General features: G+C 34.9%; 1 protein-coding gene across 6 annotated transcripts in view; it reads left to right on the forward strand.

The window, feature by feature from the left end:
- The window catches only part of REV1 (REV1 DNA directed polymerase), a 96,401-nt gene that overhangs the window by 20,186 nt on the left and 57,255 nt on the right, over positions 1-18,960 (forward strand). For 2 of the 6 annotated variants that reach the window (XM_041756203.1, XM_041756204.1), the window contains exons 2-3: positions 10,124-10,187; positions 11,470-11,596. The exons of 1 other annotated variant lie outside the window; for it this stretch is intronic. In XM_041756203.1, coding sequence (XP_041612137.1) covers positions 10,134-10,187; positions 11,470-11,596 — 181 coding nt within the window. In that variant the 5' untranslated portion in view covers positions 10,124-10,133. Of the gene's footprint in view, positions 1-10,123; positions 10,188-11,468; positions 11,597-18,295; positions 18,450-18,960 lie in introns of those variants that run through there. 3 more of the 6 variants (XM_041756207.1, XM_041756206.1, XM_041756208.1) reach the window with 3 other exon arrangements.

Consider the following 18,960-nt stretch of genomic DNA (forward strand, 5'->3'; position numbering starts at 1 on the left):
ATTCATCCTATATATTGAGTTCATGGTTCCATAGGGATTCTACTGAGCACTAGTCAGTCAGACTTTGCTTTGTAGGTGAAGAGATATGAAGCTCAGTGCTCTTGGATTCATCCCAAGTCATATAGCTAGGCAATGGTAAAACTGATTAAAGCCCAGATCTTGTGTCAGTAAATCTATTGCTCTTTCCATTATGTTGTACACCATGGATAATGCATTTAAAATAATGTTGTGTGTGCTTTATAATCTTCAAAGGGTTACCACACATGTGGTCTCATTTGATTTTCACTCTGTGACTTGGTGGGGTAGATTAGTATAATAACAGCTAATGTTTATTGAAGGTATAACCTAAATGCTAGGGATAAAGGTACTTTTGCATGTATGAGTCATTTTTTTATCCGTTTTTTAACTAGTTTTTTAAAACCTTAGCAGTTGACTTCTGTTGATGCTGCATAAGATGTTCATAGGTTATTCTAGGTTGTTTATTACAGTTTCAGAAACATTTATCACTTTCCTCAAGGTCATCAAGCACTGTGGGACTAGACTGGGAATCCAGTTTGCAAGAATTTTATCAAGAAGACAATTTTTATTTACAAGTCTGATAATTGGATGGCTTGTTGATAAAGGGTTAGCAGAGTTAGTCAAGAGGACACGTAAATCAGAGGTTGCTTAGAACAGAGAAGATGAGAACTGTGTGTGTTATTTTTGAGGATTATTACTATCAAGCTTTGGTATCCTGACTTAACTGCTCTTTTCCCTTCTATGGTAAGTCCGATTTGAAAAAGTAAACCAGTCATCTAGAGTGAAGAACTCTTGTCTTAAATATGGCTTGGGAGCCTCTTTTTTGAAGCTCCATACTGGTTTGCAGAAACATAAACCTTGACTTACCACTTTGTAAGAATAATAGGTTTTTATGTTAGCTGTTTCCTGATTTCACACTACAAAAGAAGCACTGTAGTCTTCAGAACCCCCTAAATGATTTATACTTAATCCCACCTGTTGGGTGGTTCTTGATAGCATCAAAAGCATGTATCATTGACTAATCTTGTCTGTGTACCATTTTGGGAGGAGGAAGTGTATCTTATTTCTGTTTATTAAACAGCACAGAATGTGTCAATCTTTGGAAAGGTGTTTTAAAATAAGAGAAATAGGAGCACTCTGCTGGCTCAGCCAGGAGAACATGTCCTTCTTGATCTTGGGGTTGTGAGAGTTTTTTTTGTTTTGTTTTGTTTTAAGATTTTATTTATTTATTCATGAGAGACGCAAAGAGAGAGGCAGAGGGAGAAGCAGGCTCCATGCAGGGAGCCTAACATGGGACTTGATCCCGGGACTCCAGGATCACGCCCTGGGCAGAAGGTGGCACTAAACCGCTGAGCCACCGGGGCTGCCCGGGGTTGTGAGTTTGAGCCCCACATTGGATGTGAAAAAGAAAATAGAGAAATTAAAAAATAGGTAAGATTAAATATACAAGGTACAGTTTCAAATACAGATACACTGGGGTACACCGTACTGAGACATTACTCTTGCTACCTTCCTTTATTTCTTTCATATGCATTCATTTTCTTTATTCAGCAAGAATTTATTGACTTTCTATCATATGCAAGATTAATGACTTTTATATATATAGTATATTCTTCATATTTTTATTCTATAATGTTTCGAGTATGAGAAAGGAAAAGAGTGTGTGTCTAACTGAAGTAAGTGAAGTATGAATAATCTTTGATGCTGTGTACATATGAACAGAAGTGTGATAAGCCTACTTATTACTTGCTTCCTGTCATCTGGGTTTCTCTTTTATTGACCTTACAGTTTAGGTTGTCAGGTAGCTTTGCTACATGCCAGATTGGTCTGTTACTACTCTTTGCCAGCATCATAGATTTAGGTTATGTAGTTTTCTTTGCATCCAGAGTTAGTTTTTCTTTTTCCTCCCTACCCTTCTTGCCTAAAATCTTTCCCTTCAGTTCATTTGTAGAGCTAGTTAGTATTTCCTTAATTGGTGCTCATTTCTTTTTACATAAATATGTAAAATATTTGAACTCAAACAAAAATGTCTATAATTTTATTTATCTTAGTATTGCCTATGATAATATGGTGCTTTATACACAGTAATATTCCATTAGCTTTGATCTATGGGTAGTTTAATGTGATGTCCCTTATACACATTATCTGAATTATTTCTTAGATGCTATAATTATGTATGCTATGAGAAGTAATCTATAGTTGTCTGCTGAACTATCTAGCATCTATTGTTTGACAGAAGAGAGTTACACAACTGATGTCATACAAGAGTGACAGTGATAAATTGCTACTCCTAATATTCAGCATATGCCAGATTTGCAGTTAGTTTTTTTTTTTTTTAAAGATTTATTTATTTATTCAGAGAGAGAGAAAGAGAGAGAGAGGCAGAGGGAGAAGCAGGCTCCATGCCGGAAGCCTGACGTGGGACTCAATCCCGGGTCTCCAGGATCCCACCCTGGGCTGCAGGCAGTGCTAAACCGCTGTGCCACTGGGGCTGCCCTGTAGTTAGGTTTTTATCCCAATCCACTGTCATAGGCCATCTTAGTCTATACATAGATTATTTAAATGAATTTGATAGGACGAATTACCTTAAGTCTTTTCTGGAGTAAGTAAAGGAGATGTGCATAAATAAACATAGAGCATCACAACTGTTACATAATCAGATTCTAAAATTTGTTGCTAAAGTATATGGATATAGTGTTTTTTTATATTTGATTTCTGAAAATAGTTCTTTAGTGTGTCTTGCATAGAATACAAAAGGGAATTGTGAAATAATTTTAATCTAAAATGGAGCCAGAGGATATGAAATGAAGAATCTTAAGCATATGCCCTCAGAGGAATGAACTTAAAAACTCAGGGACTGATTTCCTGTACGTGCCTGATGTACAGAAGATGGAGTTTTCTCTCTTGACCAATGAAGAGCTGCCAAGAATCTCTCCTCATCCTCATGCCTTTGAACTTATTGCTTGGACTCTAGCTGAGCTTCCCCCTTTGGCAGTCCTTGCCCATAAATACAGTCCATCCCAAATCCTCAACTTGTCTTATCCCAAACTTGCCTATAGCTTGGTAGAGCATACATTTCCCAAATTAGAATTCCTCTGCTTTTGTCAAATAAATTCAATTTCTGGTAATAAGAGCTTTCCTCAGTTTTCCTCTTTATTTAGGTTGACAGAAATCTAGTAGTCAACTACCCAAACCTCTTACAGTAAAAGACCCAGACAATATAATAATTGAAACTCAGAGAGATGGAAATGTCCCAGAGATCAATGAAACTAGTTAGTGGCAGAGCCTGGATTAGAAACGGTTCCTTATATCCTTACTCTTTTATTTATAATCTTTTGATTGACTTGTGCTTTATATTATGGTACCAAAAAAAAATCAAATTGACTGTCATTACTGTACTTTTATTCAGTCAGTATTTAACAATGGTTAATCCACATATTTATTGTTTTCCTTGCTGCATTTTTTTCCTGTATTCTTGACCTTCCAAGATAATTTTTCTTCTACCTGAGGGATGTATTTTCAGATTTCTTTTGCAGATGTGCTTGTGGCATTAGCTTCTGTTTTTATTTGCCCAAAATACCTTTATTTCATCTTTCTTGACAGCTTTTCTCTGGGTATAGAATTCTAAGTAATTCTTTTCTTTCAGCACTCCTGTCTTCTGACACTATTGTTTCTGCTGAAAAGACAGCTGTTGTTTAATTGGTGCTCCTTTGAATATTTTGTTTTTTTTTTCCTTTGAATATTTTGAATGGATTCTCTGCCTTCCACACCCACGACAGCTACTTATTTATTTCATTGAACATAGTAAGCATAGTTTAATTTTTAATCTGGCTTAAAATCAGTATCTGGAGTCTGTGTAGGTCTGTTTTGTTTCTGTTGGTTCTCACTCTTGTGATCTTACTACTTAGTGTGTCTTGTTATATTTGTATGACAGACTTTATATTTTCAAAATGATTTTCAGAAACATGGGAAGGTTGGGATGTTGTCATCTTCTATAAAAGGTATACATTGCTTCAGCCAGATGCTTTGGAGCACTGAGGAGTCTGGGATCATCTTTTCAATTTTCTTTTTCCATTATAATTCCAGTATAGTTCACATACAGTGTTAGTTTCAGATGTACAATATAGTGATTCAGCAATTCTGTACATCACTCAATGCTCATCGTTAGTGTACTCTTTTATCCCCTTCACCTATTTCATCCATCCCCCCTCTCACCACCTTTCTAGTAACAGTTTGTTCTCAGTCTGTTTTTTGGCTTGTCTCTGTTTTGTTCCTTAAATTCCACTTATGAGTGAAATCATATGGTATTTGTCTTTTTCTAACTGGCTTATTTCACTTAGCATTATACTCTCTAGATGCATCCAGGTTGTTGCAAATGGCAAAATTTTATTTTTGTAATGGCTGAATAATATTCCATTGTAGTGTGTACACACACACACACACACACACACACACCACCTCTTTATCCATTCATTTATCAGTGAATACTTGGGCTGTTTCCATAATTTGGCTATTGTAAATAATGCTACAATAAACATCTTTTCAAATTAGTGTTTTCATATCTTTGGGTAAATACCCAGGAGTGAAATTACTGGATCATATAATTTACTTATTAGAAATAATATAATTTATTTTAAAAATCATTTAGTTTTTTGAGGACCTGTATACTGTTTTCCACAGTAGCTCTACCTGTTTGCATTTCCACCAACAGTGCAAGAGGATTCCTTTTCTCTATATCCTCACCAACACTTGTTTCTTGTGTTTTTGATTTTAGCCATTCTGGCAGGTGTGAAGTGATAGCTCATTGTAGTTTTCATTTGCATTTCCCTGATGACAAGTGGTGTTAGGCAACTTTTCATGTGTCTCTTGGCCATCTGTATGTCTTTGGAGAATGTCTGTGTCTTCTGGCCATTTTTAATTGGATTATTTGTTTTTTTGGTATTGAGTTTTATAAGTTCTTTATATATATTGGATACTAGCTCTTATGGGATATGTCATTTGCAGATATATTCTCCCACTCAGTAGGTTGTCATTTGTTTTGTTGATTGTTTCCTTTGCTCTGCAGAAGCCTTTTATTTTGATGTAGTCTCAGTAGTTTATTTTTGCTTTACTATTTCTTGCCTCAGGAGACATATCTAGAAAAATCTTGCCAGAGCTGATGCTCTCTTCTAGGATTTTTATGGTTTCAGGTCTCACATTTAGTTCCTTAATCCAGTTTATTAAAAAAAAAAAAAATCCAGTTTATTTTTGTTACATGGTTTAAGAAACGGACCTAGTTCCATTCTTTTGCATGTAGCTGTCTATTTTTCCCAACACTATTTGTTAAAGAGATTGTCTTTTTCCCATTGTGTATTCTTGCTTTCTTTGCCAAAGATTAATTAACCATATAATGGTGGGCTTATTTCTGGGCTCTCTTCTGTTCCATTGATGTTTGTGTCTGTTTTGGGGCCAGTACCATACTGTTTTGATTACTACAGCTTTGTAGTGTATCTTGAAACCTGAAATTGTGATATGATACCTCCAGTTTTGTTTGTTTTTGTTTTTTTTTTCAAGATTGCTTTGGCTCTTTGGGATCTTTTGTGGTTCCATACAGATTTTAGGGTTATTTGTTCTAATTCTGTGAAATACGCTGTTGGTATTTAAATAGAGATTGTATCAAATCTGTATATTGCTTCAGGTAGTATTGCTTTAACATTATTGGTTCTACCATCCATAAGCGAGGAATATCTTTCCATTTGTTTTCATCTTCAGTTTCTTGCTTCCCTGTTTTATAGTTTTCAGAGTACAGGCTTTTCCCATCCTTGGTTAAGTTTATTCCTAGGTTATTTAGTTATTTATTTGGTGTAATTATAAATGGGATTGTTTTATTAATATCTCTTTCTGTTCTGTTATTATTAGTGTATAGAAATGCAGCAGATTCCTGAATATTGATTTTGTATCCTGCAACCTTAACAAATTCGTTTATCAGTTTCAGTGGTTTTTTGGTGGAGTCTCTAGGGTTTTCTGCATGCAGTATCATGTCATCTGTAAATAATGAAAGTTTTCTTCTTTACCAATTTGGATGCCTTTTATTCTTTCTGTTATCTAATTGTTGTGGCTCGAACTTCCAGTACTATTAAATAAAAGTTGTGAGAATGGACATCCTTGTCTTGTTCCTGATCTTAGGAAAAAAGCACTCAGTTTTTTTTTCACCATTGAATATGATGTTACCTGTGGGTTTTTTGAATATGACTTTGTTATGTTCTCTCTAAACCTATTTTGTTGAGGGTTTTTTGTCATGAGTGGCTGTTGTACTTTGTCAAATGCATTTTCTCCATCTATTGAAATGATCATAGGATTTTTCCCTTTTTTTTGTTGATGTGAATATTGAACCACCTTGCATACCTGCATCCCACTTGATCATAATGAATGATTTTTTTTAGTATATTGTTGGATTTAGTTTGCTAATATTTTTTTGAGGATTTTTGAATTAATGTTCATCAGATAATGGCCTGTAGTTTCCTTTTTTTAGTAGTGTCTTTATCTGGGTTTTTATATCCAGGTAATGCTGACCTCATAGAATGAGTTTGAAAGCTTTCCTTCCTCTTCATGTTTTTGGGATAGTTTGAGAAGAATAGGTGTCATCTCTAATTCAAATGTGTTCTAAAATTCACCTGTGAGGCCATCTGGTCCTGGACTTTGGTTTGTTGGGAGTTTTTTGATTACTGATTCAATTTCATTGCTATTAATTGGTTTGTTCAGATTTTCTATTTCTTCCTGATTGAGTTTTGGGAAATTATTCTTTCTAGGAATTTATTTCTTCTAGATTGTCCAATTTGTTGGTATGTAATTTTTCATAGTCTTTTATAATCTGGGGTACCTTGGTGGCTCAGTTGGTTAAGTGGCTGCCTTCAGCTCAGGTCATGATCCCAGGGTCCTGGGATTGAGCCCTGCATCCAGTTCCAGCTCAGTGGGGAGTTGGCGTCTCCCTCTGCCCCTCACCTCCCGCTTGTGCATGTGTATACTCTCATAAAATCTAAAAAGGAAAATATATTCTCTTATAATCTTTTATATTTCTGTGGTGGTGTTTGTTATTTCTCCTCTTTTATTCTGATTTTATTGATTTGAATCCTCTTTTTTCTTAATTTTTTTTTTTAAATGAGTCTGGCTAAAAGTTTATCAGTTTTGTTGATTTTTTGTTTGTTTGTTTCAAAGAACCAGCTCATGGTTTCATTGATCTGTTTTTTTAATTTCTGTTTTGCTTATTTCTAAATAAATAATCGTTATTATTTCCTTCTTTCTCTACTGCTTTAGGATTTTGTTTTTTCTTTTTTTTTTTCTACATCCTTTAGGTGTAAGGTTAGGTTCTTCATTTGAGATTTTTCTTGCTTCTTGAGGTAGGCCTGTATTGCTATAAACTTCCCTCTTAGAACAGCTTTGGTGCCTTCCAAAGATTTTGGGCCATTGTGTTTTCATTTTCATTTGTCTTTAGGTATTTTTTAATTTCCTTCTTGGTTTCTTGGTTGAGTCATTCATTGTTTAGTAGCATGTTACTTCCATATATTTGTGTTCTTTAGGATCATCTTAAATTACCTTCAGAGATTGAAATAATCCAAGGCAAGATATGTTTTTTTGGCAAAATTGGGTGTACTTCCAGTTTACTTACTCCTAGGATCCTACTCCCAAGTGTGGAGATTTATATTCTTGGAGGATCCTTAAATTCCAATTTTGTTCCCTTACTATTTTTGTTCCCTTCTTGTTTTTTTCCCCCCAAACATGGTCCAGCTTTTCAACCACTTTTATAATTGCCACATGCCCTCAGAGGAAAAAGCTGTTCCTATCTGGGAAGGCCAGGTGAGGTGGCAGGTTTTCTTTTTCATCTTCTAAATCTTGACCCAGTAATTTTTCTTTATTTTCTGCACCTTCTATGCCTTTTTTTAAATTTTATTTTTTATTTTTTATTTTTTTAAAGATTTTATTTATTTATTCTTGAGAGATAGAAGGAGAGACAGAGCCAGAGACACAGGCAGAGACATAGCCAGAGGGAGAAGCAGGCTCCATGCACCGGGAGCCCGACGTGGGATTCGATCCCAGGTCTCCAGGATCGCGCCCTGGGCCAAAGGCAGGCGCCAAACCGCTGCGCCACCCAGGGATCCCTTTTTTTTTTTTTAAATAATGTTTTGTCTAGATTTCCTCTTCCTCAGCAGGAAGGTTGATCCAAATAACCTAGTTTACTATTTGTTATGGGATTTCTCAAAAGCAGAATTTGGATGTATAAAATAAAATATGTTTCTTGTTTTTCTTTCCCCCCTTTTTTGGTCTTATTATTTGAATCCTGAACCAATATGAGTTTGCTGTGCTTGGTCAAGTTAGTGGAAATGAAGAAATTACTAATTTCAGTGTCTCATTCCTTTTCCTTTCAAAGCTTAAACGTTTGTCTGGAATAGCTATATTACTTTGGAATAGAGGAAGAACCTTTAAAATTTATTTATTTTGTAAAAAAATTTATTACAAGTTTGTTTCATACTTTTCTACCCTCATTAAACCACTGTTAAGGATTTTTTTCATATTGGCCTTTTGCAATAGTTACCCAGTAGATCTTAAATGAATAACACTTTTAAATAAGTGACTAGCCAACTGAATTAAACTTTTAAAATATATTTCATTCTTTAATTTACCTTCATTTAGCCAGTGAATTGTTGCCTTTAATTTTTGTGATTATGCATCCTTAACATATAATGGCCAGAACTCCCAAATTTTTTACTTGTAAGGAGAGTATAGATTGAGTTTATATGAATCAAGAACTATGTGCTAACATATTTCCCAGACTCCTTTTAGAGAAGTCTTGAGGGACTAAACAAAGTGAGTCTCTTAAAAACAGAACTATTTAGCAGAGCAAAATATGGTAGTTCTGGGACTCAAATGAACACATTGTATAGCCATGCCCCTACATTTGTCAGACTGAAAACAACACCATCTCTTCACAAGCATCCACGACCCCTAATCTGGGTTAATCCCCTTGCCTCCTATTTGCAGAGCTCTTGCTCATGCGCCTTTTTAGGCCTCTTTTAAGAGTAGACAGTAAAAATTCATAATTAATACGAATGTCAGCAAGGGAAAACTATAAACCATGCAATATATCAAATAAAGAGATATTCGAAAGAAAATATCTGCTGTTGTTTTTGGCTAAAGTGTCGTATTTTAAGGTGCACTCAGTAACAGATTCTTATAATCTGATTTGACTTGGATAAAGTAACAGAGCTTCTCCAGTAGCATATTAATTGGTACTAACTTTTACATTGTTAGTAGAAGAAAAATAACCTAAATAGAGGGCATGTTAATTTTGTGAAGGGCAATGCAGTCATGTCTCAAGATGTAGCCATATAGCTAGAAGAATTCTATAAGGAGTGTCATTAAGTGTCTGCTTTGACTTCTGAACAATTTATATCTTGCTAACCACTAAGCCAGCTGACACTTGAGATAAGCCATTATTTGGTCAGTTTGGTGGTTTAATAGGATAGTGGGTCAAGTGTAGCCTTAAGGAGAATGCCAGACTTAATAGTTTATTATAAGTGATAATCTTTCTACATTATTTCCCCTAGATGTGTTGTTTTAATTGATTTCTTTTAAGGGTTTTGCATAATATATGAATTACATCTATTATGTGACTGCGTTCTTAAGTGTCTAGTATGTAATAGCAAAGGCAGTATAATAGCCATTTCAGAGGGCAATTCATGAAGGAAAATGTTTTCTTGGGTTCTGTTAATACTAATTAATGTTAATGAGTAAGCATGGCCACATTAGTCTGATTTGGTGATTCTTTATGCATATGTATATTAGGTTTGGTGCTTAGGAATACATAAAAGTTTTTACTATAAAATTAAATTTATAATAGTTATAATTTAAACCTGATACTTATCTATCAGAGTGTTTTAGGAACATTTTCATGTATGAAGCAGGAGAATATATGTTTTGGAAAAAGTTTTAGCTTTCACAAATTGAATATTTGTGAAATATTTGAGTTTCTTTTAAATTCTCATTTTTCTTGATTTGAAATAAAATGTCAATAATTAGACATTATATTATAAAATTTACAGTTTTGTTTTGTTTTTTTCCCTTAATACAGAAGCTCCACCATGAGACGAGGTGGATGGAGGAGGCGAGCTGAAAATGATGGCTGGGAAAAATGGGTGTGTTTTAAAAGAATAAAATACTTATATTTAATTGTCTAGGTATTTTTCATTCTTCTTGTAGATTATATATTTTTTAAAAGTGTAAATCACTTTAGATACCAACTCTTCTGAGGTTTCACAACGTATTAAAAGTTTGTTTAAACTTTTTAACACTTGAACTTTATTTTATCCTAAGGAAATAAATGTTCTGGTACACAGATAATAATTTTGATAATTTTATTGCAGCATTGCTAGTAGTACTGAAAAACAGGAAAACATAAGATATATTGTAGGTAGGGGATTGGTCAAATAAATTACCTTTGTTCAACTATTATTTAGCTTTTTCTTCTTTCTTTCTTTCCTCCCCCTTCCTCTCCCCTTTCCCCTCCCTCTCCCCTTCCCGCCCCCCTTCCCCTCCCCCCCTCCTTTCTTCCTTCCTTCCTTCCTGAGAGAGTGGGGAGAGGGGCAGAGGAAAAGGGAGAGGATCTTAAGCAGGCTCCATGCCTAGTGTGGAGCCCAGTGTGGGGCTTGATCTCACAACCCTGAGGTCATGACCTGAGCTGAAAGCAAGAGTTGGGTGCTTAACCAACTGAGCCACCCAGGTGCCCCTTACCTTTATATTTAAACATGGCAAGATGGCCTTGACTAAAAGGTATGATATAAAGGACTATTATATATGAGCCTGTTGTTCTAAAACCTCTATACTCTGAGACATAGTAATAAGCTTTCCAAGTAGATTGATTAGCTCCAGAATTTGGCCACTGAATCATTTATTTTAGTATCTACATGTATGGAGGGCTGTACTGGTTTGTTGAACTGTTTCATTTTACTTTAAGTTACTAATTTTAAGCTTCCTGTATTCAGAAGATAGTGGAAGCCAGTACTCTTACTGATCACTTGTCAACTTTTTAATTGGTTTAAATTTCAGTGTAACTTCTGCTGGACTTTGTAGATAAGAACAAGATTTTATGGTATTAAACATTATTTTTGACCTACCTTTCTCTGATTTTAAAGTAACTGTTATAAGAATGTGATAAAATAATTAAAAACTGAAAAAAAAATAAAAATTGAGTTGATAGAGGGGAAAGTCTTCCTTGACCTGCCTGTTTTATTGCCTTGCCTTATGGTTAATGTTTATAATTATACCTTATGTTGTCATCATATCTTGGTCACTAGCATAGAATAGGGTCAGTTAATTTATTTATTTATTTGTTTGTTTGTTTAAATGTAAGTTTCCTTAAGGAAAGGGGCTGAAGAAAATATAACCTTTGTGATTGGTTTACCTTTTTTTAAATTCTAGGGTGGGTATATGGCTGCCAAGGTCCAGAAATTGGAAGAACAATTTCGATCAGATGCTACTATACAGAAGGATGGAACTTCATCTACGATTTTTAGTGGAGTGGCCATTTACGTTAATGGATATACAGGTTGAGTCCTTTTAACTTTTTAGGTACCCTATTTTGGCATGTAGTGTTATTAGGATTGAGAGTGATTTGTTTTAAACTCTGTTTTTATTTATCTTCTATATAAAAATGGTAAAATCCTCTGCTTAAAGTCTTTCACTTTTTCTTTTTGTACCCCCTGTACCTGCCATTGTGTTTTTCATTTTAATTTTTATTGAATTACCATAGTTTTAAAAAGCCAAAGGAGGTTGAAAATGGAAAACAGTAGTCGTCTTTCATAATCATCTGACTGGAAACTCATCACACATGTGTGAGGCATGTACACTGTAAGCTTCAGTATAGTGGGATCTGGTAGGGCCATTTCACCGGTGAACTGTAATTATCCATAGGTCTTTTTGAGCTGATTGGGGTAGAGGGTGGTGAGTGTGTTAGGTTTCCCAGAATCTTACTTAGAGAAGGTATAAACCTAGCTGCCAGCATTTTGGTTGTCACGGGGGAGAGATGGTGGCACAGTTCTCACAGTTTAGAAATAGAATTTCCTTTAATATTCCTCTTCATTTTTTATCCCCTCTATTCACTTCTCCCCTCCTGTATACCTGTTGTCATTGAGTCCATTCTCTGGAAGGGACAGGATGGTCTTCTTTGTGAGTCGGAGTGGAGATCTGGATTTCTGATTTGTCTCTTAGACATTTTAGCCATAAATTCCTTGTTTCATGACCTTTTCACATGGCCACTTTTGAAGGTGCCCAGTGCTTTTTCTGGGCACTGAGTTTCTCTTGCTTTCACTGGCACCAAGCCGACTCTTTTTGTTTCCACATAGCCAGCTTAGATTTTACCTTTCTCTAATCTATGAAGTCAGTTATCACTTGTCTGTTGGCTCTCAGCTTTTATTACTAAAATTTTCATTCTCTTGATAATTCCTTTCCTCTTGAGATCATTGTAGTGGGTTGTTGTTTTTTTTTCTTTTAAGTGAATCACTGTAAGTATTTGTGTCATTCTGTTATATTTATCCCTCTCTGCATCTCAGCTGGCTGTACTTGCTAATCTGTAAGGTTTCTTTCTACATCACTTCCCCTCACTTGTCTGATTATCTTCCTCCTGGTGTAGGTGACTTCTAATGCTCCTGTGGAGCTAATGGCTCTTTAGTATCTTAGCATTTATTGGATCTTATTGTAGTTGCTTGTGTACTAGATAAGAGGAAGAGCTACATTTTCATTTTCATTACTGTTGTATCCTTGGTGTCTCTTCAGTGACTGGACATTAACTACTCAGGAAATATTTGTTGAATTAATGTTAAGTTTTAATTAACAGATACATTTTCCTGGTTAAGTTTTTTCAGGCATCATTGACAATGAATTTCATTTAAGAATGTTATCTCAAAATGAATGCTGGTGCAGCTTTGGGAAAGTTGGTAAATGCAACTTTTCTACTTAGGTATCCTGGAATATTCAAGCCTCACAGACTTTCCTGAGATGCATTATAAAGATTAAAAGTGTTTTTAAAAAAAAAAGGAAAGAAAGGAAACATTGTGTGTTATATTAGCCAGTAATGGAAGTCCCCAGTTAATGGGGGTGCACTTATTCATATAAGAAGAAAGAGAGATAACCTTGTGTGAGGGAGGAAAAAAACAATAGTGATCACTACTACGGTTGGGAATCTGAAATTCTGATTCTACTTTTGTCACCAATTTTTGTGTGACCATAAGACGTCTTCTCTGTGGACACATTTTATTCAGACCCATTTTATCCCCATCCTTTTCATTATTAACCCTGTCCTTTTCATTATTTTCCCTGTCCTTTTCTTTAGGATAGGGATAATAATACTAATTTTTGCTCTTAGGATTTACATCATAATTCTACAAGTAAAGTTCCATTTTGTTGAATTTCATAGGGACATGCAAACTGTGATGATACAGTTTTTTTTTTTTTTTTTGGAAAAATTTTGAGTTTTAATGAATATTCTGTCAGTTTGTAGATAAAAGAATTGACAACCTCTGTGTAATGAATTAGCAGTAGTCAGTTAGTGCTTTAGATGCAGTAAGACTAGTGGAAATGCTATATTATTGTTGATTCTTAATCATGCTCCCCATAGACTTTAACACTTCAAGTTTTCTTGATTCCTTTAAAGTTCCCAGTTCTACCAACTGAACTTCTCTTTGGTGACTCCCATCCTTTGCAACCCAAGTAGCAGTGAACTTGAGATTAAGAAAAGATTCTGCATCTTTTGGATATTGTGTGTCTGTCAACCCATTTTTTTTCCCCCCAAAAGATCTTTTCCCTGCTAAGGTTAACCTCTTGGCCTTCCATCCCGTTGTGTGTGTGTGTGTGTGTGTGTGTGTGTGTTTTAAGATTTATTTATTAATTTGAGAGAGAGCATGTGTGTGCATATGTTAGGAAGTGGACAGAGAGAAAATCTCAGGCAGGCTGTCTGTTGAGTGGAGCTTGACACGGGGCTCGATCATGACCTGAGCTGAAATCAAGAGTTGGATGCTTAACTGACTCGGCCACCCAGGCTCCCCATCCTGGTTTTTTGTTTATTTGTGTGTTTTAGGATTTAATTTATTTGAGAGAGAAAGAGAGCATATGAATGGGGTAGGAGCAGAGGGTGAGGGATAAGCAGACTCCTCACAAGGAGCAGGGAGTCCGACATGGGGCTCAATCTCAGAACCTGGGGGTCATGAACTGAGCTGAAGACAGATGCTTAACTTATTGAACCATCCAGGTGCCCCCCCATCCTGTTTTTTTAATTTAACTTTTTTTTCTAAGATAATGTAAATTCATATGCCATAGTAAGAAATAATACTGAGACATACCATGAACTATTTGCCTGGTTTGTCTTGTTGGTAACATCTTATAAACCATAGTAAGATATCAATCAGGAAATGGACTTTGAAACAGTCAAGATAGAGAATGTTTCCACACCACAAAGATTCTTCATGCTACACTTTTATAGCCACACCTGCTTCCCTTTTGCTCTTAGCCCCTTTTTAATCCCTTTAACTACTAACCTGGTCTCCACTTCTATACTTTTTTCTTTTCAAGAATGTTACATATATAGAATAAATTGCATATAGTATTTTAGGATTGGCTTTTTAAGTTCAGTGTAATATTCTGGAGAGTCATCCAAATTATATATATCAGTAGTTTTTTCCTTTTTATTCCTTAGTTGTATTCCATTGTATCGGTGTTCCACAATTTGTTAACCATTTACCTGTTTAAGAACATATGGGTTATTTTCAAAACATACAATTTTGGCTCAGAACATTTGTGTATAGGTTTTGTGTGAACCTAAGTGTGCTATTGTTGGGTCATGCATATGGTAGTTGCCTGTTTAGTTTTTTGGTTTTTTTTTTTTTTTTTAAGATTTTATTTATTTATTCATGAGAGACAGAGAGAGAGAGAGAGAGAGAAGCAGAGCCCTAGGCAGAGGGAGAAGCAGCAGGCTCCCCACAAGGAGCTGGATGCAGGACTCGATCCCGGATCCTGGGATCAGGCCCTGAGCTGAAGGCAGACGCTCAACTGCTGAGCCACCCAGGTGTCCTTCCTGTTTAATTTTTTTTAAGAGACTGCTAAACTGTTTCTTCATAACTGTACTATTTTATTGTACATTCCCCTTAGCAGTTTGTGAGTGACCCAGTTTCTCTGTATTCTTGTTTTGAGCGTTTTTTTAAACATTTTAATATATGTGTTCTGATATCTCATTGTGGTTTTTGTGTTGTAATTGTTCTGCATCTTCACCAGCACTTGATGAAGACAAATTGTTTTTTTGTTTTTTTTTCCAATTAATTTATATATTCTCGTAGATGTGTAGTGGTGTCTCATTGTGATTTTATTTTGTATTTCCCCACTGTCTAATGATACTGAACGTCTTTTGCTGTGTTTATTTGCCATCCGTATGACCTCTTCAGTGAAATGTCTATACATGTCTTTTGCCCATTTTCTAGTGGGATTGTTTTATATACTTTAGAGTTTTGAGAGTTCTTTATATATTCGACATGTTACTCCTTTGTCAGATAAGTGGTTTGCAGATATTTTTTGTCAGTCTGTTGCTTATCTTTCATCGTTTTCTCATGGTCTTTTGCAGAACAAAGTTAATTTTCTTGAGATCTAGTTTATCTATCTTTACCTTTATGAATTGTGCTTTCTTTTTTTTTTCTTTTTCTTTTTTGTGCTTTCAATTCAGTAGTCTTTGCTTAGTACTACATCTCAATTTTTTCCCAAAATATTTTCATGGTTTTTATTTTATTTTATTTTATTTTATTTATTTTATTTTATTTTATTTTATTTATTTTTTTCATGGTTTTATGTTTTACATTTAATAAGTTCATGATGCATTTTCAGTTAATTTTTATTAAATTTATTTTTTTGGTGGCCTGTGGATATCCAGTTGTTCTAGCTCTGCTTCTTAAAAAATTGTTTTCTTCCAATGGATTACTTTTGCACTTTTGTCAAAAATCAGTTGGACCTATCTGGTTCTCTGTTTTATTATATTAGTGCATGTGTCTCTCTTCACCAATACCAGCCACATGGTTTTGATTACTGTGCCTATAGGACTTAATATCAGGCAGAATGACTATTTCCATTTTCTTCTTTGCCAAGATTATTTTAACTATTCTAAGGCCAGTGCCTTTCCATATAAATTTTATAATAAGGTTGTCTGTGTTTATAAAATAAATACCTTGCTGAGATTGTGATAGGAATTACATTAAGCCTGTAGATCAATTTAAGGAGAATTGACATGTTTACTATGTTGAGTTTTCCAATCTGTGGAACTTCCATCCCATTTTACTCTGCTTTAGTTGATTGAACAATTGTATTTTCTATGCTGCTTGTGTGTTAGGAACTATAAACAGAGATGATGATTGCTGGAGAATGTGGGTTTTGTGATGAGTAAGTAATCTCAGAGTTTGGTAGAGAGGAAGATAGGTGGCAACACAGGAGAGAAGTTATTGCCTTTGAGAGATAGTCTGAGTCATTCATAGAGGAATTAACCCTTTAAGCTGGGTCTTGGATAAATAGGATCCTGATGTACATTTTCCCCTTTATATTCTCTAATTTTGGTCATTGGGCTTATTCTGATATTTTAGGTTTTTTCTTTATTCTTGTTTTTGAACTTCTGTTTGTGCTTTTGCCTCTTGTGATAAGCTTCTCCTCACTTCTGTGAACTGAAATTATATTCATCCATTAAGACTCAGATTACATTAGATTTTGTCTCCATCGCTAAACCAGTCCATAGTATTTAAATTTCATAGTATCATTGCTAGAAATATTTGACACCTAAGTCTTAAGTTGTCAGGCCTTATTTGTGTATTATGTTTTTTGGAATCAGAAAGCTCATTTTATGTCATAGCACCTAGCCAAGTGTGGATCAGAGGTAGCACTGTAGGACCTTAAATTTGCTATTCCATCTGATGTCCTTGGGTCTTGACCATTCTCATCTCTGATCAAATGTCACCTCCTCTGAGACTTTTCCCTGACCATCCTTATCTAAGATAAGTGTGTCTTGCCCTCCAGTTTCTTTCCTAACCCCTTATCCAGCTTTATTCTCTTCATAGAATTTATTTGTACCTGAACTGGTATCATTTATCTTATTAATCTTCTGTGTGCCCAGTGAAATAGAAGTACCATGAAGCACAGACAGGAATCTTGATCATTGCCATATTACAGGGGCTAGAACCTTGCCTGTCACATTGTAAAATGCTCAGTAAATATTAGCTAAGTAAATGAGTGAACAACAGGATTTTGTATTTGTACATCAGAATGTTAAAATATTTTCACTCATGCTAATTCGATTGTCTTCTTAAATCTTTAGGTTTTAATTAAGAAATAGGCTACATCCTAGGCTTTTACTGAATTAATCTCTGGGAGATAGGTCTTGAACATGTTTATTTTGGTGAAAGCTCCCAGGTGAGCTAGTGCTTCAAATCTAGTGAAGTGTAATTGTTATCTTCTGTGGAGTGGGATTAGGACAGTTACTATGGCAAGAGGTGTTTTGGTTATTTTGAACTTTTTTCAATATGTGGGTAAAAGACCAGGTCCAATGGCTTTGGTATTGCTGAAGTTTGTGGAAAAAAACAGATGAACAGGCAGATTCTTTGGCATTAATTGCAAAATGAACAAGGTAGTATGTAAGTATGGCATATTTAGAATTCAAGTGATAAGGATTTGTTTGAAAACTTTATCAACCTTACTTTGTTGTTTTCTGAACATGTCAATGTCATGGTTTAGGAAGAGTCCATTTAATGGTGACAAACCAAGTTTTTCAGAAATGTATGCTTCCCAGAAATTATTTTCTTCCTGTATATTTGTATCTTCTTTCATTTTTCAGTGAGACTCTAATCTTGTAAATCAGAGATGTAGGCATTTCACTTATAATGTGGGAGAGACTTGTAATTTATGCTACCCACTGTATTTTTGCCAGTGTCTAATAGGTGTTTCCACCTAGTAGTTACTCAAAATTGTTCTGTAGTTGTTTGAAACTTCTTCAGTTTTTGTTTGGTTAAGTGTATGTGGCTTTCAGTTGAATGTGATAAGTCTAAGGTAGTTAGGGAGGAAAGGAGTCAAGGGCGTAATAAGCATGGCTACTGGAGGAAGAGAAGAGTAATGGGTGGGAGTCAGAAGACAAAAGGGTCTGCACAATGGCTGTGTGATTATGGACAAATCACCTAATTTTTTTCTATTTCCTCATCAGTAACTATGCTAAATTATCTTTTCTAATTTGTAGGATTGTGAGACTCAAATGAAATAATGAAATAATGAAGGATATTACTACTGTAGAACCAAAGGAGGTGTAAGCAGCCATTTGGTTTACTTCTTTCTACCATGTATGTAGCACAACCAACATTTAATCAAGTTCTTTGGATATACAGAATGAAATGGTGCGCATAATGAATATTTTCTCATTAGAGATTTATCAAGGAAAACTTCTGTACAAGATTTTAAGTTTTTGTTTATAGAATTTGTTTTAACCAGATGATCAAAACTGTTCTTATAAACTGTGCTTAGAAACATGAAAGTGGTCTTCATGTGGCTCTTTTCCTGTTCTGTAATGACATTTGCTGTGATGGGATTTCACTTGCAGAGCTTTAGGCCTAAATTGTGGTCCTGTGATACATGCCTTTTACTTTACTGTGTGTGATTGTTTCTTACTATGGTTGGTTTTAGTTCTAAACTTTAGTTGCATTCAGAATATTCTTTAAAATTAACGGTAGGAGTATTGTGGCATATAATTTTAAACTTTGAGAAGATACTTTAGGATCCTAGAGTGCCTTCATTGTTACTAAGAACAACCATTATTATTTTACATAAGTAGTTCTGCTAAATAGTTTGAGTTTTTACAATGCCAGAAATCCTTTTATTGCAGTAGCAATACTTTTTCAAACCCAACGC

The sequence above is a fragment of the Vulpes lagopus genome, chromosome 5 (genome assembly GCF_018345385.1).
Source record: "Vulpes lagopus strain Blue_001 chromosome 5, ASM1834538v1, whole genome shotgun sequence".
NCBI classification, from domain to species: domain Eukaryota; kingdom Metazoa; phylum Chordata; class Mammalia; order Carnivora; family Canidae; genus Vulpes; species Vulpes lagopus.